The sequence below is a fragment of the Aulonocara sp. 'chitande type north' Nkhata Bay genome, linkage group LG3 (genome assembly GCF_057382095.1).
Source record: "Aulonocara sp. 'chitande type north' Nkhata Bay isolate Kocher_YH1m ecotype deep benthic linkage group LG3, A_spYH_male_GT1.1, whole genome shotgun sequence".
Lineage (NCBI taxonomy): Eukaryota > Metazoa > Chordata > Actinopteri > Cichliformes > Cichlidae > Aulonocara > Aulonocara sp. 'chitande type north' Nkhata Bay.
In genome coordinates, this window is record NC_141346.1 from 15,052,722 (window position 1) to 15,080,083 (window position 27,362).

At 39.8% G+C, this 27,362-nt stretch overlaps 1 protein-coding gene across 1 annotated transcript; it reads right to left on the minus strand.

Annotated features, from left to right (window-relative positions):
- Positions 1-9,381: 9,381 nt before the first annotated feature.
- LOC147334131 (uncharacterized) lies at positions 9,382-27,035 on the minus strand. Its single transcript, XM_086286614.1, has 9 exons — positions 27,005-27,035; positions 25,794-25,829; positions 25,316-25,579; positions 24,991-25,236; positions 24,743-24,904; positions 24,461-24,553; positions 15,908-15,988; positions 13,683-13,769; positions 9,382-9,601 (listed from the first exon to the last, which is right to left on the minus strand). The coding sequence occupies exons 1-9, from the start codon at positions 27,033-27,035 to the stop codon at positions 9,558-9,560; spliced, it is 1,044 nt and encodes a 347-aa protein (XP_086142740.1). The 3' UTR covers positions 9,382-9,557.
- Between the last annotated feature and the right edge of the window lie 327 nt (positions 27,036-27,362).

Here is a 27,362-nt window from a genome sequence, read left to right on the forward strand (position 1 = left end):
GGCTCCAAAATATCATGTTTTGTTTTTATATAATCTTTTCACGAAAGACATACTTAGAAAATAAGCTTCAGGAGCTTTGAATGAGTCCCAGAAGGAGAAACAATAGATAAAATAATGCTTTGCAAAAACAAAAATAAAAACAATGGTGGTCTACTGACAGGTTTACTCTCCTCTATGCCTAGCACACCTACAATGAAGCACAGTTATAAAATACTTGTAATTATTTTCTGAAGTCTAAAGTTAAGTTGTTGAAAATTTGTTTATGCTGTTGTTGTTATTGTTGTTGTCTGAACAGCAGACAAACAAGACAATTTTGACTTCACAAGAAGCTGGTATTAGATGTATTTACTTCTTTTGCTGCTGGCGGTTTCTGTTTGACACAGGAAATAAAGACATGAAAACTCTTGACACACAGTCAGCACTGAAGCGTCTCTGTGCAGTTTACATTCATGCAATGTTGCCGCTGTTGTGGTTTGATACTTATTCTTTGTTTTCTGCAGTAAAATAAGGTGAGTTTTGGTTAGCCACAACCAAAGCGGAAGAAGTCAAATTTTCCATCTGCGCCTTGGTGAAACCCACAGAGCCACACGAGGAAAACAAAGGTTTAATAATTTGACTGAAACCAGATCACTACGATGGGAGGAAAAGCCAACAAGCTTAAATAGCATTTATACAATAGTAAAGTTACTGAGAACACAAAACATGTTAATAATTAAAACGTTAAATGTTCAATAACTAAATAAGTAATAAAATGACATAAAACATATACAAATATTTTTATTACATGGATGCCCTCCGGATTGATGTGCTGGAGGGACCAGTTAGAGACCAGCAGCTGGACGTCAGTGGTTGGACTAGTGGACTACTTCTGGGACGACTTCTTTCTCAGTTTTAAAGTCTGAACACAAACACACACAGTTCAAACAACAGGAAACATGATTACAGGCTTTGTCATTCAGTCAAGACCTCCAATCTCAGCCTATCTGTGTCACACATTTCAGATTTTACTGGGAACCACCTCAGACCGAAGTTAGAGAGCTTCTATACCGCCCACACTTTTGTGAATTTCAAGAAGCAGCTAGAGTCAAATCTGGAACCCACAGAGCTGAATAATTTGCATCAACTAGACTCAGTGACATTAAAAGTCAAAGCTTTTGCTGCTCCCAGCTTCTCACAGAATATTTGTCAGACAGGCCGAGCAGTGACACGTATAAACAGGAACCATGAAATATTCATTCTGTTCACTACTGGGTGGAGCTTTATCAACCAGAATTATTTTGCTTTCCAGTTTTTTTTCATCTTCTTGCCTTACAGCTGAGATAAGCTCCCACAGGACTAAACAGGTGCTAAGAAAATGGATGGAGTCACAGCCTTATGTGACTGTTAGGCTTGCTACTAGTCGTTGCTTGTACTCCTGTTGATGGTGCAGCAGCAGCCCTGACAGCCAGTTAATCTGGTCAGCTAATTTGACCCATTGTGCTGCATTTATTTTTGGTTACTTCGTCTTTGGTTACAGCCTTATGTGACTGTTAATTCAATTCAATTCAATTCAATTCAATTCTTTATTTATTTGTCACATGTAGTTATAGCTAGTACAACATACAGTGAAATGTTTTTCCTGGCTAAAAAATACTCCCCCCGACTGTGAGAAACATACTAGAAAAAAAACTTTTACCTAAACTAAGAGAAAGAAAAAACTATAAAAATATAAAAATATACATATTTACATAAGTACAAATGTATATAATATGATAAAATAAGATAAGATAAGATAAGGTTCAGGAAAGAAAAAAGTAAAGTGCGAATTATGTACTGTGTGAGATTGTCCAGCATATTATCCGGTTTGCGTTTTTGGTTGAGGAGTCTCACTGTTTGTGGGTAGAAACTCCTCCTGAACCTTTCTGTTCTTGTTTTCAGCCTACAAAGGCGTTTCCCTGACCTCAGCAGCCTGAACAATTTATGGGCTGGATGGCTGGAGTCCCTAATGATCCTGATGGCCCGGGATCTGCACCTTTCAGCGTAGATGTCCTGCAGTGCTGGTAGAGGTGTTCCCATAGTGCGTTCAGCTGTGCGCACAACCCTCTGCAGGGCTTTCTGTTGCTGTACTGTGCAGTTCCCGTACCACACCATGATGTTGTTGCACAAAATGCTCTCAATGACACCAGTGTAGAATCTCCTCTGTATGTTCTTGGAGATCTTAGTTGTTAGGGCTTGCTACTAGTCGTTGCTTGTACTCCTGTTGATGGTGCAGCAGCAGCCCTGACAGCCAGTTAATTTGACCCATTGTGCTGCATTTACTTTTGTAAAGTAATGTGATTGGGCAATACAGTGTCAGTAATGAAAATTTACAAACAGACTGCTGTCAGTGCATGTAGAGATGATGTGCAATAGGCTTTCAATTGACCCATCGATCCAAAAGTGCATCTGCCCACCAGGAAAATGCCTGGTATGCCAGATTACCAGTCCAGCCCTGTTTCCATCTCTTTGCTGTGTTCACAGGGTAAGAGAGCAGTGAGGCAGCAGAAAGTAACAGTAAGCAGTGGTGCACAAGTTAGAGTTTCCAATTAACCCAACTCCACTAACTCCATGTTTGGACTGTGACCATGAGAACACACAGAAAGACCCAGCCCAGAAATATGTCTCAATCCAAAGTTAAGATAAACAGCAGCTGTACCTCCTTTCCTCTTTGCTGTGACGTCTATTTGTCCATAAATTATGTTGTTAGTTCTCACTGCTGAGTAGACTACAGCTATGTCAGTCTCTGTGGAAGAAAAATAGCTCAGGTAACACAGCTGTGGCAAAACTTTTTTTTTTTTGCACATTTGATTATGCAGAGATTAGGTTTTAGTTTCTGCAACTTGCAGCAGGTTTTCAGTTTTTCTCCCATTTCTTTACACCTCTGGTGAGAAACAAGAATTGATTGCATAAAATTGGTAGGTGTTTGTCTGAAGTCAAAGGTGCACAACCACAGAGATGGCCCCCTTTTCAGTGCAGTCTGACACACTTCACCACAGAGCACCAAGCAAACGTTTTCTCACAACATGAACATGACATTAGCCAAACCAGAACTCACTATGGTGAAAAGTCTTCAGCTTCAGACTAGAATCAACAGGAAGTAGCTGCTGTGGTTTGACATGCAGAACTTGTTTCATTGCATTAAAGGATATTTGTTATCTGCATTCTTCCTTCATTTCTTTAGACACCTCATATCAACAACATATTCCCCCTGTTAACTTCTGTTTGAGCGAAACTGTGCATTTTGAATGCTCAGTTGTGGCCAAAAGTAACTACACACCTGAAATCTCATTCATTTAAGTTTTGTTGGTTGTTACCAATCAAATGTGCCACAAAACCAGAAATGTCCCATACTTCAACTAAATAGTGCGATTCCTCATTTTATTTGTTTTAGGTGGGTTTGGAGTCGACACGATGTCTGTGAGGAAGGGTTTTGTGGTTGATGAGAGGAAACCTATTAACTTGTTTGGCAGTAAGTTAGCTGCAAAAATATGCAATCAAGCATTTGCAATAACTGGCAAAGAGTCCTTTACATTTTTTGGCCCACACATCTTCACACAATTGTTGTAATTCAGCCACACTGGAGAATTTTCAAGCATGAACCACCTTTTTAAATTCATGCCACAGCATCTAAATTGGATTTGGTCAGAACTTTGACTATACCACTTCAAAATCTTCATTTTGTTTTTCTTAAGCCATTTAGAGGTGGACTTGCAGGTGTGTTTTGGATCATTCTCCTGCTGCAGAACCAAAAGTTCAAAACAGCTTGAGGCAATGAACATATGACCAGGCATTCTCCTTCAAGATGTTTGGGTAGACAGCAGAATTCATGTTTCCATTTACCACAGCAATTATTCCAGTTCCTGAGACAGCAAAACAGCCGCAGACCATCACACTACCGCTACCATATTTTATTGGAGATTATGTATCGGAATTTCAGAAGTGGGACCATGCTTCCAAACACACTCCTTCCGGTTGTCATAGGTTACCCCAGTTCTGCAAGCTTATATATAATATTATAATATAATATAATATAATATAATATAATATAATATAATATAATATAATATAATATAATATATATTAGGGGTACAACGATACTCGTATCAATATTGAACCGTTCGATACAGTGCTTTCGGTTCGGTACACATATGTATCGAACAATACAAAATTTTTAATTCATTTTATCAACTTTTCTTCTGACGATGCTGTCTGTGTTGAGAGCTCAGTGGATCTGTGTTCGACTTATCCGCCTAGGCTGCACTGTCGAGCGCAGATTCACTGAGCGCAGCACAAGCTAGCAAGACAGAAGCTAAGCTTGTTGCAACATGACAAATTGAACCTCCCCCACCCTCATTCATATCTGGCCTTTGGAACTATATTGGTTTTCATGTGAAGTATGACCCATTACTAGTTAACTTTTAAACGAATGCTTGGTTCTAGACCTTTTCTAGAGACTTTTTTGTCAGCCTGGTTACAGTAAACGGGTTTACCTAGGGTTGTTCTTGTTTTCTATTATTTCTATTATTTATTATATCATTTACTCTTTCTATAAAACTATGAATAATAAGATGTTCTAACTTTACACAGGGTTATATATGGTGTTACGGCCTCCGGCCTCAGGTGGCCCCGCCTTCCTCTAGGTAAATCAATGTGTTCCAGGACTCGTGTGTGATAGGGTACTGGGAGACCCGTGCCAACCCTCTCTTATGCAGAATGAAGTGTGCCAGACCACACGGACGATTGGCTGCCCCGGAATCCCATGATGCTCCAAGAGGCAATCAGTGGCTGATCGTACCCACCTGTGGCTACAAAAGGCTGGAGGTCCTTCACTCAGTGGCTGCTGCTTAGGACTGAACATGCAGTTTGCCCTTCATGCCTCCCTCGTCGATCTTTGTTGAACTTATTCATATTGCTGACCTTTGTCGAACCTTGGTGCATGCTTTAAACCTAGCCTGATTAGAGTTTTGAGCTGCTAGCTGGCTGTGAGTAGGATTTTGTGAAGCTGGCTTACCTTAGTTAAAACCCTAGCTTTTATTTTGTGTGCGGCCAGCCTGCCTTAGTTACCCTTTAACTTTTACTCGTGACTGTTCTTTCTTTATGTAATAATTGTCTGCCCAGTGGTCTGTTGCACAGCCCTGTCGGTTTTCTGTTTAAAGTTTGTAATTAGAACCTTTCGCTTTACTCAGTTTTGTGTTGGGGGGCTCGTGTATGTTACTCCCTCCCCCAACTTTTCCAGGCTTAATGATGATATTTTAATTAGTGAGACTATTTTCTCTCCAGCTTACAGCTTACAGTTTATTTGTTTTAAAGAGTTATACCAAGCAGTCAAGTACTTCTGATTTGAGACTTTTGAGAGGAGAAAATATATATATAGATATAAAATATCCAGAGTTGTATATAGTAAAGAAGTAAAATTAAGGATAAAACAAGATAATCAACTTCTGTGGAAGTAGCGTTCAGGTGGCTGCTCTGCACTGTCTTGGCACAAGTCATTGAAAAACATAACAGTGTAAACATATCCTTATACTAAGTCAGCGCACTTTCAGAAAGAGATCGACTGTGATGAAATCTGTTCAGCTTTTCACTGCCTGCTGTGTTTCCTCGACTCCTGAGCAAAGATAAAGAGTCAGTTCAGACCTGCAGTTGGTCCTCGTGGTGTTTGAACTTGAATTCAGCCTGATTTGTTTTTCATGTCTTCTCCTCCATCATCAGTTATCAGGAGAGCAGACAGTCAAAGTACAAGAATTCAAACAAACACAGAGATTCTACTTACAGAGCAGACACAGCACAGATGTTTCCTTCATCGTCCTTCTCACCCATTTGAGCTTTTTTTTCATTTCTGTCACTGACACCAAGTAAAGCCCGCCCTCTTCCTCTGAGCACCAGCTTTCTATTGGTTCAAACACAGAGGTGGGGGACTCACTTTTTCTAATTACTAAAGAGACATCATCATCGAAGCGTTTTCATAAAATATGAGTTGCAACTTTTTGTCTGTTTTCCGAAAATAAAGCCCGCCCTCTTTCTTTGAGTAGGAGCTTTTCTATTGGTTTTTAATGTGGGTGCCTATCATGTGTAAAAGTATATTTTTAAAATATAACAATTAAAAAAAATGTCTAGTCCACCGTGAATGCAAATGAAAAGGTAAAATAAATAAATGTTCAAACTTATGTAATAAGATATTCATCATTTCACACAGAAAAAAATATAATAAAAAAAATTCAAACATCCTCTGCTGTCAGTGATCTGTAGTTTGGTTGATGAACAAATCCATGTCCATGTAGTGGACGTCCCCCTCAGTGAGAGAGGCAGATATGAGCACAGGAATCAAACCAGGGACGCTGCTATTATGGAGCTGAACTGGAACCATTCAGACACTGAGGCCCTCTGAACACATTTTAGTTACAGCTGTGCAGAGACACACTGATGACTGACTGGAACACTATGATTCACATTTTACATGAACACCATCCTCACACATGGCTTATATTTGGCCACTAGAGGCCGATACTTTACTTTAAATAATAACATGAAAACACTCGGCTCACCAGTGATGCTTCCACTTTTTGATATAAAGAGCTTAAGTAGTGAGACTGTGTAGTTTCTAATACACTGGCTGGATTTTAATACACTTTTGATAAAAATCATCTTCCCTCAAATATGACTGCAGGATGGTGATGAAACAGACTGTGAGTCATTTGATTCCATCCTCCCCACAGTCCCTTTTACCAAACTGTCAGACATAGGACTTCCAAACTCCACTTGCCTTTGTTCAGCCCCCTGCTTCACACCCAGCATGGATACAAGGAGATCAGCATTGAAGTTATCGGTAGGAAACCATCAGGCTGAAGAGTCCTATTGGGCTTGGTTAGCCTGTTGGACTTTGGAGGCAGGTGATAGGCACAAACAGGCCTTCCTCTATAGAACACCAGCAGCAGTTTGAGGACAAGGGGGACGAGCTGTCCATCATTGGTGGTAAGGTCACTAAGGCAGTAAAAAACTCATGCCACCAACTCAGGGGATGAGGCTTCCCCTGAGTTCCTGAAGGCTCTGGACTTTTTCAGGGCTGTCTTGGTTAACCTGCGTCTACAATGTTGTGTGGAGATCAGGTATAGTACCTCTGGACTGGGTGGTGGTTCCCATCTTCAGGAACCAGAGGGTGTGTTCCAGCTATAGGGGGTCACACTTGTCAGCCTCACTGGAAAAGTCTATGCCAAGGTGCTGGAAAGAAGAGTCCATCTATTAGTCAAACCTTGGACACAGGAGGAACAATCATTTTCTCCTCATTTTAACAACATATCACAAAAGTCAAAATTGGCTTTATGTAAGCAGCAATACATGAAAAAAACATGGGACCGGGGGGGAAAAGAATCAGCACCTGAGTCTGAGGCCATGGTTCTCAGCCAGAAAAGAGTGGCGTGCCCAGTCAGGGTCAAGGACGAGTTCCTGCCCCAAGTGGAGGAGTGTAAGTATCCCAGTAGGGCCGCTAGTCCTCCACATTGAAGTGTGCCAGTTGAGGTTGTTTGAGTGTCTGACAAGTTGCCTCCTGGGTATTTGGTCATGGCCCACTGGGAGGAGGCCCCGGGGCAGACACAGGACACACTAGAGAGGTAATATCTCTCAGCTAGTCTGGGAACACCTTTGTGTTCCGTAAGAGGGAGGTCTGAGCATTTCTGCTTAGGCTGCTGTCCCTGCAGCCCAGTCCTGGTAAGAAGAAGAAAATTGACAGATGGATGAATGGAATAATACTGTGAGCAAGAGGAGTACCTAACAAAGTGACTGTTTTATTTCATTGTAGATAAAGATTATCATCATTTAAAGGTGACTGTGATGTGTTCAGCGCTACTTCCTGGTTGAGGTTAACTAGCTAGTGTTAGCTGATACCTTAGAATGTCCCTCTCATCCAAATACAGTAAATTCTGGCTGTCAAAAAAAAAGAAAACAACATGGCCTCCAAGTTTCATCCCAGTGTTCAAAGCACTCCATTAACCAAATATTTGAGGCCATCACTCAGTGAAGATACCAGCAGAACATTAACAGCAAAGAGCAAAGATTTAATTCTGAGATGACCAAATTTAATACCCACCAGGAAAGACTCTGAACATACACATGAAGGTTAGGCCTGAGAGTGAAACAATCATGTGTGGTTAAACCCCTAACACCATGATCGGTTCTACATGTCAGAAAACAAAGCAGATATTAGAAAAAACAAAACAAAGTAAAACAAAAAAAACAAACAAACACAACAACACTGAAAAATAAATGACAGAATTAAGAAAACATTGTGTACTCGTGAATGTAAAACAATGTGTCAACCAATTAAAGCTCATCAATGGATACTGAACACTAATAGCCAAATCAGTGATTATCTATGCTTACATCATACCAGTGCTATGTTTGTGTTGCCACTTGTTTCATTCAGTATCTGTAAGTATAAGCTAACAGCTGGTCTCTAAAAACAGAGGACACTGAATTAATGAATACTTAACAGAAACAGGCAATAAACAGAGACAAAAACAGAAACATGACTTTTAAGACAGCAGAAAAGCTGATGTCATCAAACAGTTGGTAAACAATCTGAAATTAGTAACGGGACAGAAAACAGGGGGAGTGTCGGATTTGGGGGATTTTAGCGCGCTTGTAGTGAAGCAGTGACACTGAAGGTCTTCTGTAACACTCAGTTTTACCAGTAGGTGGCAGCACATTTACAATGCGTTCAATAGTAGTATTCGTATAGTATACTACTATTGAATTGAATAGTAGTATTAGTATTCAATTATGAATAAATAAAATATAACACTGCTGACATAAACAGTTTTACAATCCTCAAACAAACAGCTGTAAAAACATCTGTCATAGACCAGGTTAACCCACGGCTGTGTCTGACAAACACAGAAATACCAAATTTTGAGGTTATAATAATTTAAAAATGTAAAAAAAGATTATAGCGGTTAATTTTCTTATTTCTCTTACAATTAAATAATTAGTTAATGTGAATCCATTTTTTATTTCATCATAGCTACTGTTCGGTTTCTGGGTTAGTTCACTCTATAGACACTCAGCACTTCACTTGAACGTTTCCGTGCACTTTGTATACACTGAATGTTGCTTCTGTTGTGGTTTGATGCTTATTCTTTGTTTTCTGCAGTGAAATGGGGCGAGGATTGGTTAGCCACAACCAAACCGGAAGAAGTCAAATTTTCCATCTGCAACTTGGTGAAACCCACAGAACCACACGAGGAAAACAAATGTGAACAAAAGTTTATTAAGCTGACATAACCATGTCAGCAAAGGCCAGCAAACATAAATAATATATACAACAGAAAAGTTACTGAGAACATAAAACATGATTTGCATGAAAATACACACTTAAACTCAAGTTGAAATTTAAGAATTGATTTTTAAATCATATGTGTCTAAATTAACAAGAAAAAGATGTCAAACATATAAAAATATTTTGAACATGTGGATGTCCTCTGGTCTGAGGTGCTGTGGGACCAGTTAGAGACCAGCAGCTGGACGTCAGTGGTTGGACTGGTGGACTACTTCAGTAAAGAGTAGATGACGTCTGGCTCAGGTTTAAAGTCTGAACACAAACACACACAGTTCAAACATCATGAAATATGATTACAAGCTTTGCAGTTCAACCAAAACTTTAATCTCCACCTCTCTGCGTCACACAGTTCAGATTTTACTGAGAACTACCTCAGACACAAATCACAGAGCTTCTGTACCGCCCACGCTGTAGCTACTTTCTGAAATTCACACCAGTCAAATCTGCAACCCACAAAGCTGAAACGTTTGCATCAAATACATTCAGTGACATTAAAAGTCAAATCTTTTGCTGCTTCCAGCTTCTCACAGAATATTTTTCAGACAAACAGCAATCCATAAAAACAGGAACCATGAAATATTGCCTCTGTTCACTACTGGATGTTGTTTTGATAGACTTGGGTACATATTTAGTTGTTGTCTTATCAGTGAATTGTGGCTTTGCTGCAAGATTTAGCCACATTTCATACCTAGAAAAGACAGCGTGTGATAGACTGGATACCTCTCCAGGGTATACCTCACGAGGATACAACCCATTTTGCTCCAGCTCCCCACGTGACTAATTTAGATAAGCAGCTAAGAAAATGGATAGATTGATGGGTCTAGCAAAATATTTCAAGAAAACATTGGACCAATTAGTTGTTGTGCTCTGCCGGCACAGAAACAGCATTCACCCTCTGTCTACGTGGGATGTTCACTGGGTGAGAGAGCAGTGAGGTTTCAGAGAGTAAAGGTGAGCAGTAGTGCACAGTGGTTGTGTAGCAGGGAAGTGAGGCGTGGGTGTGTAAATTCTGACCCAGTAAATTTTAAACTGAAAAAACACTAGGACCTAAAATTTAACCTCTGCTACTGTGAGCTACAGATGTTGAGAAAAAAACGCTTCTACTGGATCAAAAGCTGCAGATAGATTTAAAAGAACATGCACATGCATTTATTGTAGGCAGTTAGTGTTAAACTGTCATAATATGGAAATGCAGTAGTTAGTAAGCACATAGTGTATATGGCTTACTACAGCTAATGCTCTGAAGGAAGTATATTGATAGAGACACACTGTTATTGGCTTTAAGTTTGGCTGTAATTTATGGTATGATTGATGGGAAACTGTCTGTCTTTGACTCTACAGGACAGGATAATAGATACAAAATCTCCAAACTCTTCTCATTGCTTATTTCCAGAGCAGCTTTGCAAGACTCAAAGTTAAACGTAAGGACCATCAATCATGTTCTGTTTGGAGTTCCATGTTTTTCTTGCTTCCGAGGGTAAAGATGGTCATGAGAAAGACAGTGGATCAGCCCAAAACCACACAGGAGTAGCTTGTTAATGATCTGAAGGCAGTTAGGACCACAGTCACCAAGAACAACACTGGTAACACATTACACCAGGATGTATTTACAGTGGGGCAAAAAAGTATTTAGTCAGCCACCGATTGTGCAAGTTCCCCCACTTAAAATGATGACAGAGGTCAGTAATTTGCACCAGAGGTACACTTCAACTGTGAGAGACAGAATGTGAAAAAAAAATCCATGAATCCACATGGTAGGATTTGTAAAGAATTTATTCGTAAATCAGGGTGGAAAATAAGTATTTGGTCAATAACAAAAATACAACTCAATACTTTGTAACATAACCTTTGTTGGCAATAACAGAGGTCAAAGTTTACTATAGGTCTTTACCAGGTTTGCACACACAGTAGCTGGTATTTTGGCCCATTCCTCCATGCAGATCTTCTCGAGAGCAGTGATGTTTTGGGGCTGTCGTTGAGCAACACGGACTTTCAACTCCCGCCACAGATTTTCTATGGGGTTGAGGTCTGGAGACTGGCTAGGCCACTCCAGGACTTTCAAATGCTTCTTACGGAGCCACTCCTTTGTTGCCCGGGCGGTGTGTTTTGCATCATTGTCATGTTGGAAGACCCAGCCTCGTTTCATCTTCAAAGTTCTCACTGATGGAAGGAGGTTTTTGCTCAAAATCTCACGATACATGGCCCCATTCATTCTGTCCTTAACACGGATCAGTCGTCCTGTCCCCTTGGCAGAAAAACAGCCCCATAGCATGATGTTTCCACCCCCATGCTTCACAGTAGGTATGGTGTTCTTGGGATGCAACTCAGTATTCTTCTTCCTCCAAACACGACGAGTTGAGTTTATACCAAAAAGTTCTACTTTGGTTTCATCTGACCACATGACATTCTCCCAATCCTCTGCTGTATCATCCATGTGCTCTCTGGCAAACTTCAGACGGGCCTGGACATGCACTGGCTTCAGCAGCGGAACACGTCTGGCACTGCGGGATTTGATTCCCTGCCGTTGTAGTGTGTTACTGATGGTGACCTTTGTTACTTTGGTCCCAGCTCTCTGCAGGTCATTCACCAGGTCCCCCCGTGTGGTTCTGGGATCTTTGCTCACCGTTCTCATGATCATTTTGACCCCACGGGATGAGATCTTGCGTGGAGCCCCAGATCGAGGGAGATTATCAGTGGTCTTGTATGTCTTCCATTTTCTGATGATTGCTCCCACAGTTGATTTTTTCACACCAAGCTGCTTGCCTATTGTAGATTCACTCTTCCCAGTCTGGTGCAGGTCTACAATACTTTTCCTGGTGTCCTTCGAAAGCTCTTTGGTCTTGGCCATGGCGGAGTTTGGAGTCTGACTGTTTGAGGCTGTGGACAGGTGTCTTTTATACAGATGATGAGTTCAAACAGGTGCCATTCATACAGGTAACGAGTGGGGGACAGAAAAGCTTCTTACACAAGACGTTACAGGTCTGTGAGAGCCAGAGATTTTCCTTGTTTGAGGTGACCAAATACTTATTTTCCACCCTGATTTACGAATAAATTCTTTACAAATCCTACCATGTGAATTCATGGATTTTTTTTTCACATTCTGTCTCTCACAGTTGAAATGTACCTCTGGTGCAAATTACTGACCTCTGTCATCATTTTAAGTGGGGGAACTTGCACAATCGGTGGCTGACTAAATACTTTTTTGCCCCACTGTAACTCTTTCACAATCCACATGGTTCCCCTGCTCAAAAAGGCCAATGTTCAGGCTGTCTTAGGTTTACCAGTGAATTTGCATTTTTTAATCACTCTCTTATATTTAAATGTTCATTTGCTATTTCATCTAGGGTTTGAGAGTAACGGAATTTCTATTCTCTGTATGTCCTGTACATGTGGCAGAATTGACAAATAAAGTTGACTTTGACTTTTGACTTTGAACACTGAAATTTTTCAAAGAAGAAGAAACCAAAATCAACTTTCTGGCATTAACTCAAGTTGCTGTGTTTGGAGGAAGAGAAATGCCGAGTATGATCCAAAGAGGTGGTATCATTACGATTTGGGCCTGTGTTTCTGCTAAGGATACAGAACAACGTCAATGGATGCGACCCTCTAGAGCACCATCTTGGAAGCGAAGAGAACCTAGGAACAGAATCTCTATGCCTGACCAATCTTCAGCCAGAACACTGAAGATCGGTCAGGCATCGGTTTTCCAGCGTTTCAGTTACCCAAAACAAACAAGAAAGGCAAAAAAAGGAATTGCAAAAGGTCATGGAGTGGCCTAGAACAGTTCTATTAAAAATCTGAGGAGGGAGCTGATGTTTTGAGGTGAAGCCAAGAAAACTAAGGGATTTAGAGGGTTTCAGTAAAGATGAGTGGGTCAAAGTCACTCCTGAGATGTGTGCAAACCTGGTGACTTATAACAAATAATTGCCCTTCCCAACAAGGATTTCTCCACCAACTGCTAAATCACATTTTGATTGGGATCTAATATTATTTCCTTCAATGACATGCAAATCCATTTATAACTTTAATAATATTAATTTGTCTATTCTTTTATTATTTTTGGTTGATATTATGTCTCTCTCCATTAAAATTAAAACATAAAAAACATAGACTTCATTTATTTGTAAGTGAGCAAACTTACAAATTTAGCAGAGAATCAAATAAATAATTCCCCCACTGTACATTCTGTTTTATACTTTAAATGTATAGTAAAAAACATTTTTCTTCCTCAAATGATGATAAAACTGTTTGATATCCTGAGCTTAATAAATGATTTAGTTAGCTTAGCTTATCTTATCTTAGCTTAGCATGAACACCAGAACATAAAGAGTACCTCTTTTCCTTTTTGGTGTAACAGCTATTTGTCCATAATCGATGTCCTCAGTTCTCACTGCCGAATAGACTACAGCTGTGTCAGTCTCTGCAGGAAAACCCCCACACAGATAAACAAAAATTATATTTCAGGTACAATAGTATTCTTATATAGTTTGATCATGCAGAGATTAAGTTAGATCTTCTGCAACTAGCTGCAGGTTTTCACAGTTTTTTTCTTCTTTACACCTCTGCTGAGAAACAAGAATTAATTGCATAGAACTTGTAGGTGTTTGTGTGAAAAACAAGGTGCACAACCACAGAGATTGCACCTTCATCTCAGTGCAGTCTGACACACTTCACCACAGAGCACCAAACAAACAAGTTCTCACAGCATCAACACTGCCATTGGACAAACCAGAACTCACTGTGGTGAAAAGTCCTTTCAGCTTCAGGCTAGAATCAACAACAGGAAGTAGATGCTGCGGTTAAACATGCAGAACTTGCTTCATTGCATTAAAGGACATTTGGTCTCTTCAGTCTGTTTCTTCAGACATTTTATTCTAACAACACATTCACGATGCTAACAACTTATGTTTGTGCCTAAACAAGACAGCAAGCACATCTGGGCATTTTACTCACATGTTCAGTTATGCCTAAAAGGTTGATTCTGTTCATTTGAATGTAGCGTTTTCGATTGGAGAAACGTTTCGTCACTTATCCAGGTGTCTCATAAACAGTACATTTGTACAATAATGTAACCTAGCCCACTGAATGAACATTGGGCTGGGAGGTCAGTTCCTTGATCATGACTAAAGAATTCACTTGGATGAGTGACGAAACGTTTCTCCCACAAAACGTTATGTCCAGATGAACAGAATCAACCTTTTGGGATTTACTTACCTGGATGATTGAGCATGCATCAAGAAATGTTCAGTTACGGCGCTGCCAACCATTACAACCTACCTCAAATCTGATCTATTTAAGGTGGACCTGAGCGTAGGCTATTAAGAAGTAAGAAACTAAGAAAACTGTTTCATATATGAACCCACAATGCTAAGATAGTTTATTCCTCATTTTCAGGAAATTATTTTTGGTGCTCTGAGAGCTGACACGGTTTTTGTGGAGATGTTTTTTTTTTGTGATGACAGGATGTGAAAGCTGCAGAGAGGCATGTCAGCTCTGCTTCCAGGTCTTGACTTTGGATAGAGATATGTTGGGTGTTTTGGTGAAGTTTTTAAATATTTTTATTTTTTATTAGCAGTGTTGTATGAATTCTGTTTGTTTGCATTTGACAGACCAGAACAGCATGAAAACATGAGGTATTAAAGTGTGCCTGAAAAAAATTATATCCGGGGTGAAAAAGACGCAAATACTTGTTAAAAAGAGAAGACTAGCTTTCTTGTCCCTGAATGAATCCTGGCAATGGAAAATTTAACTTTTCCATTTAAATGAAATGTTCCTCTACAGTGTGCATGTATTGTTATTACTCATGTATCAGCCTGTGGGAGGTCTGCTGATTGTCCACAATACATTGTTTACCTGTTAGTTTGTTATCACAGAATGGGTTGAGTTCTATGAATTAACTATTAATTCATTCTTTTAGTTGGATGTCTAATGCATTTTTATTGTGTTCTATCTTATAGACCTCCAAGTTCAGCAGGATTTATTTCAAGTTAGTTCACAAATATTTAATCTTCCATGGTTAAAGTTGGAATTGGAAATTTTATTTTGCACAACGATGAATCACGTCAGCTGCCCAGACACATATTTTCTAAATATCACTGATTTATTTTAAGCTGCTTCTCACACTGATGGTAACAACAATGGACCTTGTTGTTTTCTCAAAGGTAATTTTTGAACGTATCACAACTGTCATAAGGCAAGAGGCGGAATACATCCTGGACAGACTGCCAGGGTGATGTGTTACCTTGTGGGAACAATTTATTATCTTGGGTGCGTATAAGCTGGCTAATTGTAAGCTAGCTAATTGTAAGCTGGCTAATTGTAATTTCTAAACTCCAGGTGACTAACCAAACCAAAAAAAACATTATAGGACTCAATATTTCCGTCTGCTGTTTGCCAATTAGTAAATATTAGCTTGCTACTTAACATTTTGGATATAATTAACAGACCTACTGACCATCAGTGCATTAGCGTTCTTATGTTAGCATGTAGATTAACTCAAAGCTTCAGTTCCTGTCCACAGAAGAGAACCATGATGGAGACAAAGAAGAGCAGCTGTACCTCTCGTCTTTGATCTGTTTTTCTTCTCTTTGATGACATCGTCAATTTTCACTGTTGAATAAACTGCATCTGTATCAGACTCTGCACAATAAAAACACACAGAGGACATCAGTGCAGAACAGCTGAGAGCTGATCATTTAAATACAAATACAAACACAAATGCTGTAGAAATCTTCACTACAAAAAATTTACTTTTTCTATTCAAACAACAAAAGTTAAAAGTCCAAATTACTTTTACAACAATTTGAGTAATTTGACTAAATCCAATTGTTATTCTGTTTTTAAATTCAACAACTAAATCTAACACCATCTAAGCGATGCGACACCTGCACCCTTTTTGTTAAACCTTCTTTTTCATCTTATACAGGATGCTGGATGATTGCAGAGCTGTTAGCTTCAGTCAACCACAGACCACAAGTACACAATCTAGCACACAGAACAACAACCTCGGAACCTTTTAGATTTAGACAAAGAAAATAAATAAAATTAAAAAAAATTAATGTTAATTTCAATATAATTGTAAAAAAGTAATTCCAAATTTCAAATCAGTAAGATGTTGGTTTTCTTCTCACAACTATACACATTATTCTACCTCTGACCATCTCTCACATGCTTCATAAAGTTCTCATCCCTTATATGAATCATCGTTAATCACAGTCAGAAACAATCAGCAGCAAACAAACACCAAGTGAAACTCTTGGAGAGGTTCAGGTCAGAGAACATCGTGTCCTTAAACACATACATTCCAAAAATGTTGCTGCATTGTGAAGCTTGACCAAAGTATTCTTACAAGCTCTTGGGGTCCACGGGTCATTAACCTTGGGTTTAGAATTTTTGTGGGTTCAATATTTATTTTTGGCTTTGTGAAGGAAATTATGTTCTTTAACTATTTTAGTATTTAATCTTTGGAGTATAGTTTAATATTTCCTAGTGTCTCTGAGTTTTTTGTTATCTGTGTTTCTAGTTCTTAGCTAATGGTGTTAGTTAATCTTGTGTCCGTGTTTGTTTACTGATGTTCTGTGTCTAGTTTGTAGGTTTGAGTCGTTTTTTTGCATCTTAGGCTCAGTTTCCTGTTTTATTTGCAAACCTATATCTTGTATGTGTTGTCTTCAATTTCGCTTCTCTTTTTGTGTATTTTTGTTTATCATTTGTTTGTTTATATTTTGTTTATCTTTTTGTGCTCTCTTCCCTCTTGTCATTGCCATATCACACTGTTACGATCATTCTGTTACTGCTGTACTGTTTCTGTCCATGTTTAAGTTCCTGTTCTACGTGTCCTAACGCCAGCGAGCTTTCGTTTTTTTCATTTTGGACTTTCCCATTTGGATTTGTGTTTTGCTACCTCATCAGTTTAATATAAGGTGTGTTTTGAAGCTCCTGTCTATACAAATACAGAGACAAACCTTTATTTTCAATAAGACATAAAAACGGCATGTCTAAAATCTTCAGTTGGGGAATTTGCTTCAAAATAGGACTATACAGCAGAGTCAAATTACATGATATCACACCCTCAATTCCAGTAGAATGAAGACGAAATACCAAAACTGCAGTTTTGGCATTTCGTACAGTGAGAATGTCTCCATAGATGTGTTAAAATGTCCAACTTTACAACAGAAATAGTTGTAAGAAACAGAAATTAGACTTCTCTACACTGAATCATACGTGTTATTAATCTCTGGCTCTCTTCCACGGCATGTCTTTTGCTTTCTTCCTGTTAAAAGGCAGTTTCTCCTTCCCACGCTCTCCAAAGTGCTTCCTCATAGGGGGTCATATGATTGTTGGGTTTTTCTCTGTACCATTGTGGGGTCTACCTTACAATATAAAGCAAATTGAGGCGACTATTGTTGTAATTTAGGTAAATAAAATAAAATTGAAAGTATGCGTCATTAGTGTTAGGTATTTTGATACCATAGTAGCATTTACAGGATATTGTTTTATACAGGAAAACTGTTACTCAATAAGGCCCAACTACTAGTTGTTTTTCTCTTTCTCTGTGACCCAAGAATTAATGTGTAGGACTCACAAGCTGGTACCCCAAGGTCGAAAATACCACAGAGATGAGACCACTTCCTTACTCCCATCCTCCCTTTTTCTTTATCTCCTGGAAAAGGCTCGTTAAAGGCTAGGTGGTTTGTTTCAGAATTCACTAATGAAAGAACTCTGTATTTTATGTCTAGGAGTGTATTTTGCTGGGATGATCATAAATTGTAGCTGAGCTGATAAACTACACACAGGATACTTCTTTGCTCACAAGGCAGGAAGACGTTTCCTTATTTGGTCTGTACCGGTTTGAACTGGGAAAGCTGACACACGAACCTTTTTTTTCATCTATATAAACTGCTGTGTATCAAATAAACCTTTGAGTTGATTTGGGAAGGCAACCTGAAGCAGTCTGTGTTTCCTTGTTCTCCCAAGCTGCTCCCGGCGCTGTAACTAACCCAGCTGAACGGCATACCTGAGTGTTACTTTAAATAATTAGGAATCTTAGAAGGAAAGGACAAAACTCTGCTTATCGCTCACGCCACGGAGGAAACCCGGGACGGCAATTTCCTTCAATTTTGGTGTCAGAAGTGGGATCCCTGACAGAAGGTAAATATGCGTCTTTCATATTTATATAAAGACCTATTATACCTCTCTCAGTGATTGATCCATAAAGAAACGGGATATGCTGACGAAGTTTCACTTAGTGATCCAGAGAGATACACTGACGACTTCCTCAGTCCCCGAATAAAGTAAATTAACCCTTGTGTGGTGTTGGTGGACACAGGAAGTTGCCTGTTGTCTTGAATATTTTAATTTTGTTTAAGTTGCTCACCAAAGAGTGACACAGGAAGTTGCCTGTTGTCTTAAATACTTCTCGTTAAGTGAGAAGTTGCTCACCAAAGAGTGACACAGGGAGAAGTTGAACGGGTCTCACAGACCCGATTACCATACAAGGGTTAAAAGCAGTAAATTAAAAGCAGAAAGACACAGGAAGTTGCCTGTTGTTTTACGAGAAGTTGCTCGTTAAGCGAGAGTTGCTCACACAAACAAAAAATTGCTAGCAATAAATTTAAAGTGACCTCAGCTGTGCCGCAGCGAAAATACTAACCTAAATCCTCCTAGCGTGTAAACCCCTCTGGAAATCACTGAACATGGGTCAGAATTATTCAAAGACCACAGACAGGTCCGATAAAAAAATCTAAAGTACCTGTAAAACCAAAAATTAATAAAATACAAAATAAAGTCTCAAATAACGGCTCAGTATAACTCCCATTTCCGGTTACGTGTAACCTACGTCCGCGAATCGGTGAAGACGTCCATGATCACGTATCCAGAACATGCGGGAGTGCTTATGTGACTGACTTTGTTTACAACTTAAGAAGTTCAATGCATTCTAATTTATTTCCGGAGCCTTATCCCGAACGATTATCGCCAGAAAACAGGTCAGTAGAAATGTTGAATATCATTTGTGATAAGAAAAGTAGTCTGCTTAAAAAGTCCTGTAGAAAATATATGATAGAATGCCGCGACGTGATGCATCAAATGTTACCGCTATGGACAAAAGGAGGGTAAATAATGACAAAGTCGCCGATTTCTTTAAGAATCTAAAGAAATTCCTGCTAACAATGTCCAGAGACAAAATTGACTTAAATGCAGTAACTATGTGTAAACAGAAGCCTGATGAATCCATCCTAGTATTTATAAAACGCTTTATGCACTGTTGGACAAGCTAGAGGTGCAAATTTAGCTCAGTTTTCCAGCAGCCGCAGACACCCAGAGCAAAAATGAATTTGTGTATTTAATTTAACATAAAGGGTGAAATGTTTGCTGACACTGATAACAGCTTATGTTTTCTCTGCCCTATGTACCGACATGATGGAGAAGGAACATCCTCTGTGTCAGCTGGACCCTCAGCAGAGAATGAACTCAACATCCTTTTTGTCCGGTACTCTATGTCACACACTGTGCCAAAAAAACGTGTACAGACGCCACTAACAGGTAATCCCATGACTGGGAGCCACACTTTTGTTTCTCTCACACTGTTCAACAACATGATAACTGCTCACACAAGTGAAGGTCAAACAGTGATTTTGTCACATAACTCAGACATAGGTTATGATATAACTACACCATGTCGTCACATAGATCTAACCTATCCTATCCACTGTACTATTTCTGCACTTATGTTGCCAGCTGAATACCAGAATATGACATTGTGGTCAAGAAGTGAGAATGATATAGGATTTATTGACTGTACACTTTATCACGTACACCTATTAAAACACAACAAGCAGTATATGTCAAGCAGCATCCCATTTCCACGGAAAAAGCCGCAGTCCTAGATGTCATGATAGGAGATTTATTGACTACAGGAGTAATAAAGCCCACACTCCTGTCAATCCTGTGCCAAAGCCTAACAAACCTGGCGTATGGCGTTTCATACAAGACTTAAGGCAAATTAATGCAGTCAACATTCCTCTGCCACCTCTCGTTTCAGATGTTCACAGCATATTGACATGCATTGCATACACATTTTACCGTGGTGGATTTATGCTCCGCTCCTTTTTCTCAGTACCTGTGACACACAGCCGTTATTTGCATTCACACATAGAAATAAGCAGTACACTTGGACTCGTTTGCCCCAAGGCATGATAGACAGCTCTGCTGCTTTCTCAATGGTGCTTCACTCCTCCAGGGCTGCACCCTGATCCACATGTGGATGACCTCCTCCTCTGTGCTGAAAGTGAAAAAACTGTGTCAAACTGCTACACACATGCTTCTCCAGCACCTCCAAAAGACTGGCCACAAAGCATCAGCAAAGAAAATGCAGTACTGTCAGACTTCTGTTCAATATTTGGGATTCACACTGTCTCACGGAAAACGTTCCATGACTGCAGACAGGGTCAAAGCTGTGACCTCCGTCCCTCGTCCCACTACACAGAAGGACATGTCGTCCTTCTTAGGCATGGTGAACTATTGCAGACAGTGGATACCAGACTGTTCTTTTCATGACCACATTCTGCGTGAATGCTGCAAAAAAGACAAGCCTCCTCGAATACTGTGATCCACAGAAATGACTGTCTCTTTCAATGCATTAAAGGGAGTGCTGACCTCCGCCACTCAAAGGTGCTGCCTGAATTGTTCAGGAATGCCGGCCTGCCTGAGGGCAGTAGCAGCTTGCTCTATCATGATAAGGGACTGCGAGAAGCTCACACTCTCACATGACACTATTCTACACACCAATCACCAGGTCACGACCATTCTAGCAAACATAACTAAACAACATATGCAAATCTCACATTTATTGATCCTATGCTGTGTTCTTCTGACCGACAGGATGGCTCAGACATGCTTGATGATCATGACTGCATGACACGTATACAGGAATCCACAGCACCACGTCCAGATTTAGAGCAAACACCTATCTCAGACTCAGCCACGGTTTATGTGGACGGGTCCTGTTCAAGGCCGAGTGACAACTCATTTCTTTGTGGCTATTCAGTGGTAACAGTGCCTGACATCATACTAGAGGCTCACTCATTACCATTTCACTCAGCACAAAAAGCAGAGCTCATGGCTTTAATACACGCCTGTGAGCTACATTTGGATAAGCATGTGACAATTTGCGCAGACAGCCGCTATGCATTTGGCGTTGTGCATGACTTTGGCACATTGTGGAGACAGAGAGGATTTAGATCTGCTGATGGAAAATAAATTGCTAAATTGTGATTTTGTTAAAAGACTTTTTCAGGCTATACAGCTGCCATCGGCCGTTGCAGTTGTAAAAACGAAAGGACACAGTACAGCTGACACAGACGAAGCAACAGGTAACGCCTTAGCAGACGTGACAGCCAAGGCTGCAGCTGCATCACAGCTCCCACCTCCGCAGGAAGTATTATCTGTGCCCCTACAGCTGCCACTTGTTAAACTCCCAGACTATTTAGACACAAATGTTGATTTAAAATTCATACAAGAGCAAGCCTCTGCATGTGATTACACCTATTGGGAGAATAATGACTGTACCTTAGATGACAGAGATGGCTTATACAAAATCTTAAGGGTTTGATTGCCCTCCCATATTCCCTGATGCCAGTCCTTGCCCGACATTTTCACTGTGTGAGTCATGTCGGACAAAGAGGGGTAATAGGGGCAATAAAATCAAGATTTGTAATTGAGAAAACATCACACGCAGTAAAACGCATATTAGCAACCTGTCTAACATGTGCACGAACTAATGTAGGAAAATCAAAAGCGAAACATCAGCATTTACCACAACCAGATTTTCCATTTCATACATTACAAATTGATTTTACACATATGCCAGCACAAGGAAGCATCAAGTACTTACTGGTAATAGTGGATCAATTTAGTAAATGGGTAGAAGCTTATCCAACCTCAAAAGAAACTGCAGAAGTAGTCTATCAAAAGTTGAGCAATGAAATAATACCCAGATTCGGAATACCTCACCAGATTAACAGTGATAGAGGATCTTCATTCACATTAGAAGTAATTCAAAAGTGTGCTAAAACTTTAATGACCTGGGTCAAATTACTTCCTCAAGTCCTCTGTGAGATTGGAATGACTCAATCTGCAGTAACCAAATTATCTCCATTTGAAATAAGACTATTTCCAACACCATGGTCAGCTTCCAGAGGGGCACCGCTAGTAGAAGGTGATGTATATTGCATTGTCCACTGATGTTCACAACCTGATAGAAAAACTGAATAATAACTATCAGAAAGTTTGTCTCTCTCAGCCTTTCCCCTCCACAGTTCCACCAGTGGAGACAAGGAGACGCATGTTGGAGAAGCCACTAAAACCAAGGACTCTCTGGGAGGCCGCGCGTGTTCCAGCCCCAGACTGTACTGGCAGTGACGAAGAACCAGCATCCTCACAGACGGACAACCTCAGTGGATTCATGCCAGCAGGGTTAAGACCAGCCCAATCGGACCATCTCAGGCGTCGGATCAAGCAGACGACATCTCCGGCGAGCCAGCGCCCGGAACTAGAGCAAATAAACACACACGGGTAGATGACATCTCAGGCGAGCCAGCGCCCGGATCCAGTGCACACACGCAATCACTGATTAACACACAACGCCTGAAAGAACAACAACAAGGTACTCAAACATCCAGCAGGAACAGAAAGCCAAAAGTACCACATGATGTCTAACCTGATAAAGCCAGACTCATTCCATCCTGATAATGGAGAAAATGAAATGCCCATTGTCATCATACGACGCTTATTCTGTGTCTCTCGAACCTGGGACCAGGCCAGAAGACGACTGAAGAACTGTCTTTTTTATATATTTAGGTTATTAATCATATCTACTGCATTAACCTTAGGATTTTTATTTACTATTTCATATTGTAAAGTGCAACCCTGTTCACATTTCTGCAAGCCACATTTTCAATGATAACCCATATAGCTACCAGTACAGCCACTTCAATGTATTTGCAATTAGCACAAATTGATCCTGAGGATGTGCCAGATGTTACCAATGATGTTCCTGATGTGTATATTGAACATTAGGTTGTGAACTATTACATTTTATGATTTGCTTTTTATATTATGTTATTACATTTGTGATTTTTCCTTTCTATTTGAGTTATTATTTTTAAAAATAATAAAAGAGGGGAACTGTTAGGTATTTTGATACCATAGTAGCATTTACAGGATATTGTTTTATACAGGAAAACTGTTACTCAATAAGGCCCAACTACTAGTTGTTTTTCTCTTTCTCTGTGACCCAAGAATTAATGTGTAGGACTCACAAGCTGGTACCCCAAGGTCGAAAACACCACAGAGATGAGACCACTTCCTTACTCCCATCCTCCCTTTTTCTTTATCTCCTGGAAAAGGCTCGTTAAAGGCTAGGTGGTTTGTTTCAGAATTCACTAATGAAAGAACTCTGTATTTTATGTCTAGGAGTGTATTTTGCTGGGATGATCATAAATTGTAGCTGAGCTGATAAACTACACACAGGATACTTCTTTGCTCACAAGGCAGGAAGACGTTTCCTTATTTGGTCTGTACCGGTTTGAACTGGGAAAGCTGACACACGAACCTTTTTTTTCATCTATATAAACTGCTGTGTATCAAATAAACCTTTGAGTTGATTTGGGAAGGCAACCTGAAGCAGTCTGTGTTTCCTTGTTCTCCCAAGCTGCTCCCGGCGCTGTAACTAACCCAGCTGAACGGCATACCTGAGTGTTACTTTAAATAATTAGGAATCTTAGAAGGAAAGGACAAAACTCTGCTTATCGCTCACGCCACGGAGGAAACCCGGGACGGCAATTTCCTTCAATTAGAGCTATAGCTCTTAGCTGTCTGTGCTTCACCTCAACTAATTGGAGTCATTGAACTAGAAATCTGAACCATAATTGTACAGCTGGAGCTTTTTAATATTTTGTAATGCAATCACCTGACCAGCAATAATGCTGCTGTTGATCCAAGTAGTTTATGTTCCAGTTTTCATGGGTATAATTCAAGGATTTTATCTCCATGTTAGAGTTCTCATTTAATAAAAATATATTTCAAACAATTCATCAAAAAAAGGAAAAAAAATACCTCTGTTATGTTTGGTTGTCTGTTTGGATTTTTTAACATAACTGTACGTGATGTCATCTGCAATGCATTCTTCTCGTGCTTTTTCTTGTTGAGCTGAAATGATCAAAATTTAACAGCAAAATAAAATTCTGTAATTGAACTGTTAATCAAAGAAATTCTACATTTGTAATATGTAACAAACAGGAGCTACTTTCAGTATGAATACAAAACAAATTTAATAACTGCCAAGATTATGTCCTGAAGGTAAACCACACATCTGAAATGCAATTTTCTGAGTCTCACCTTCAGGTTTCCTGTGGACACATCGTCTCACCAGCAGAACCAGTAACACCAGTAGAACCAAAACACAGACTGATCCAACAGACGACAACACAGAGAGAACAGGAGCGGAGGTAGATTTAGGTGGAGGTGTGGATGTAGGAGGAGGTGTGGTGGTGTGTTCCCCTAAAATAAAGCAAACACAGTCATTAAGTTGTCGTCACATTGTGAATGTTGAAAGCTGCAGAAACACAGACAGGTGAGTGTGTCACCTGTGACAGTGATCCAGCTGGATGGAGACTCTCCATGACCGCTGATGTCACACTTGTAGAGGCCTTCATCAGACCTGGAAACATGCTGGATGGTCATGTGACCTGTAGGCTGCTTCCTGATGAGGGAGCCATCTTTATAGAAAGCAGCTGGGAGGTTGGAGGGAGTGGTCTTTGTTTTACAGAGCAGAGTGACGTCATCTCCCTCCATCACAGGGAGGACAGGACTCTGCAGGATCACTGATCCACCTCAACACAGAGACAAACTACAGCATTTCATCCATTTACACACAGCTTCATCAACACTAACTCCACACACTCAGCTTACCAGTGACTGTCAGGTTAACCATGTTACTGATGGGACCCTCTCTGGACTCACACCAGTAAACTCCACTGTCCCATGGAAAGAGGTTCCTGATGCTACAGGAGGAACCAGTTGGTTTTCCCCACCCATCTCCACACTGAGTCCTCTGTTGTTTGCTTGTGTTTCTCCTCAGAGTCCATCCAGCAGAGCTGTCGTCCTCCTCACAGCTCAGAGACACAAAGTCTCTTTTAAAGAACTGAGAGCTGCTGGAACTCACAGTCAGACGAGCTGTGAGGGTTAAAATGAGAAAAATACATTTGAAGATAAATAAATAAATAAAGATATTGGATTTGTTATACTTTTGTCAAAACTGTTATAATTCTCTAATGAATCCTTCATTTCATCAGTTTATATGAGATATCCACTGTGAAACATGAACCCAATCAGGTCATATCAGTGAGCATTTCTCAGGTTTAAACTGTGACAGAAGAAGGTTACTGACCTTGGTTTGTTGTGCAGCTCAGCAGTGAGATCAGAACTAAAGAGAAATGACACTCAGGTTGATTTGAGGTGAACATAAAGAACAACTCCACACAAACAGCACCAACAACTGTGCCTCTATGAGGCCTCTGTAATATTACTTTTTTTGTTAATGGTTACATTCTTTCTTAGCAACATCCAAAGATTTCTGGAGTAATTGTTTTATTGGAATAAGATAACAACTCTTCATTCTCCTCATAAAAAACTGGGTACACAAGACTAAATTTTAATTAAAACATAACACCAACTGTGGCCATCGGTGTCAGCTTATAGACCTTCTTGGTGTCAGATGTAGTCTTGAGCAGTCTTGTAGGAATGGGCTCTAAAAAAACGCATTGATGGTTTGGAGGATGTAATTACTGAACTCAAAAATATCACTTGGAGAAAAATAGTCTAAATAGATATCAGTGGTGTTGAAAGTAGCTATAGTACTTTTATTTTTGAACAACTCCATGAAGTTACTAGATAACATTAAAGAAATGGTTGCTCAAGAGAGCGCTGACTTTTTGTCAGCCTGACTACAGTCATAAAATTTCTGGTTGTTCTTATTTTCTTTAAATCTTTCTATAACCAAGATGTGCAGTAAGATGTTTTAACTTTATTGATGACTTGTTTGTTTGTTTGTTTGTTTGTAAATAAAGCAGCAAACTACTTTTGCAGGCTAAATGACAATCTTCCAAATTAGTGAGACACCATTTCCTCTCCAGCGCACACATTATCTGTTTTAAGTTCCACATTTGAGATTTATACGAGGGAGTCAAGTACTTCTAAATTTGAGGCTTTCTTTTCACAGGAGCAACAGTATCCAGAGTCATATATAGTAAGGAAGTAAATGTAAGATAAACGACTATTGTTGCCTTCAGGTAGCTGCTCTTCTCTGTGTGGCAACAAAGAACAAAGAAGAAGAAGAAGAAGAAAATAACATAATTGAATGAAAACTCTCACAAAGAGATCTACTGTGATGAAATCTGTTCAGCTTTTCACTGCCTGCTGTGTTTCCTCGACTCCTGAGCAAAGATAAAGAGTCAGTTCAGACCTGCAGTTGGTCCTCGTGGTGTTTTGAACTTGAATTCAGCCTGATTTGTTTTTCATGTCTTCTCCTCCATCATCAGTTATCAGGAGAGCAGACAGTCAAAGTACAAGAATTCAAACAAACACAGAGATTCTACTTACAGAGCAGACACAGCACAGATGTTTCCTTCATCGTCCTTCTCACTCATTTGAGCTTCTTTTCATTTCTGTCACTGACACCAAGTAAAGCCCGCCCTCTTCCTCTGAGCACCAGCTTTCTATTGGTTCAAACACAGAGGTGGGGGACTCACTTTTTCTAATTACTACAGACACATCATCATCGAAGCTTTTTCATAAAATATGAGTTCCAACTTTTTGTCTGTTTTCCCAAAATACTTTAAAATAAAACATTCGTTGGTTAACCAAATGAAAACAAAGTAAAAAAAAACCCAAAACAAAACAAAGAAAGTTCAAATGTCCTCTGTTCTCTGTGATCTGTAGTTTGGTAGATGAGCAAATC

Excerpts from the sequence above, each read along its gene's own strand:
- LOC147334131 (XM_086286614.1), bottom strand. The coding sequence starts at position 27,035 with ATGAAGGAAACATCTGTGCTGTGTCTGCTCT. Across the intron at positions 24,905-24,990 it reads CAGCTGGATCACTGTCACAG|GGGAACACACCACCACACCT; the intron begins GTGACACACTCA and ends GCTTTATTTTAG. Across the intron at positions 9,602-13,682 it reads TACACCAAAAAGGAAAAGAG|ACTTTAAACCTGAGCCAGAC; the intron begins GTACTCTTTATG and ends GTTTGTGTTCAG.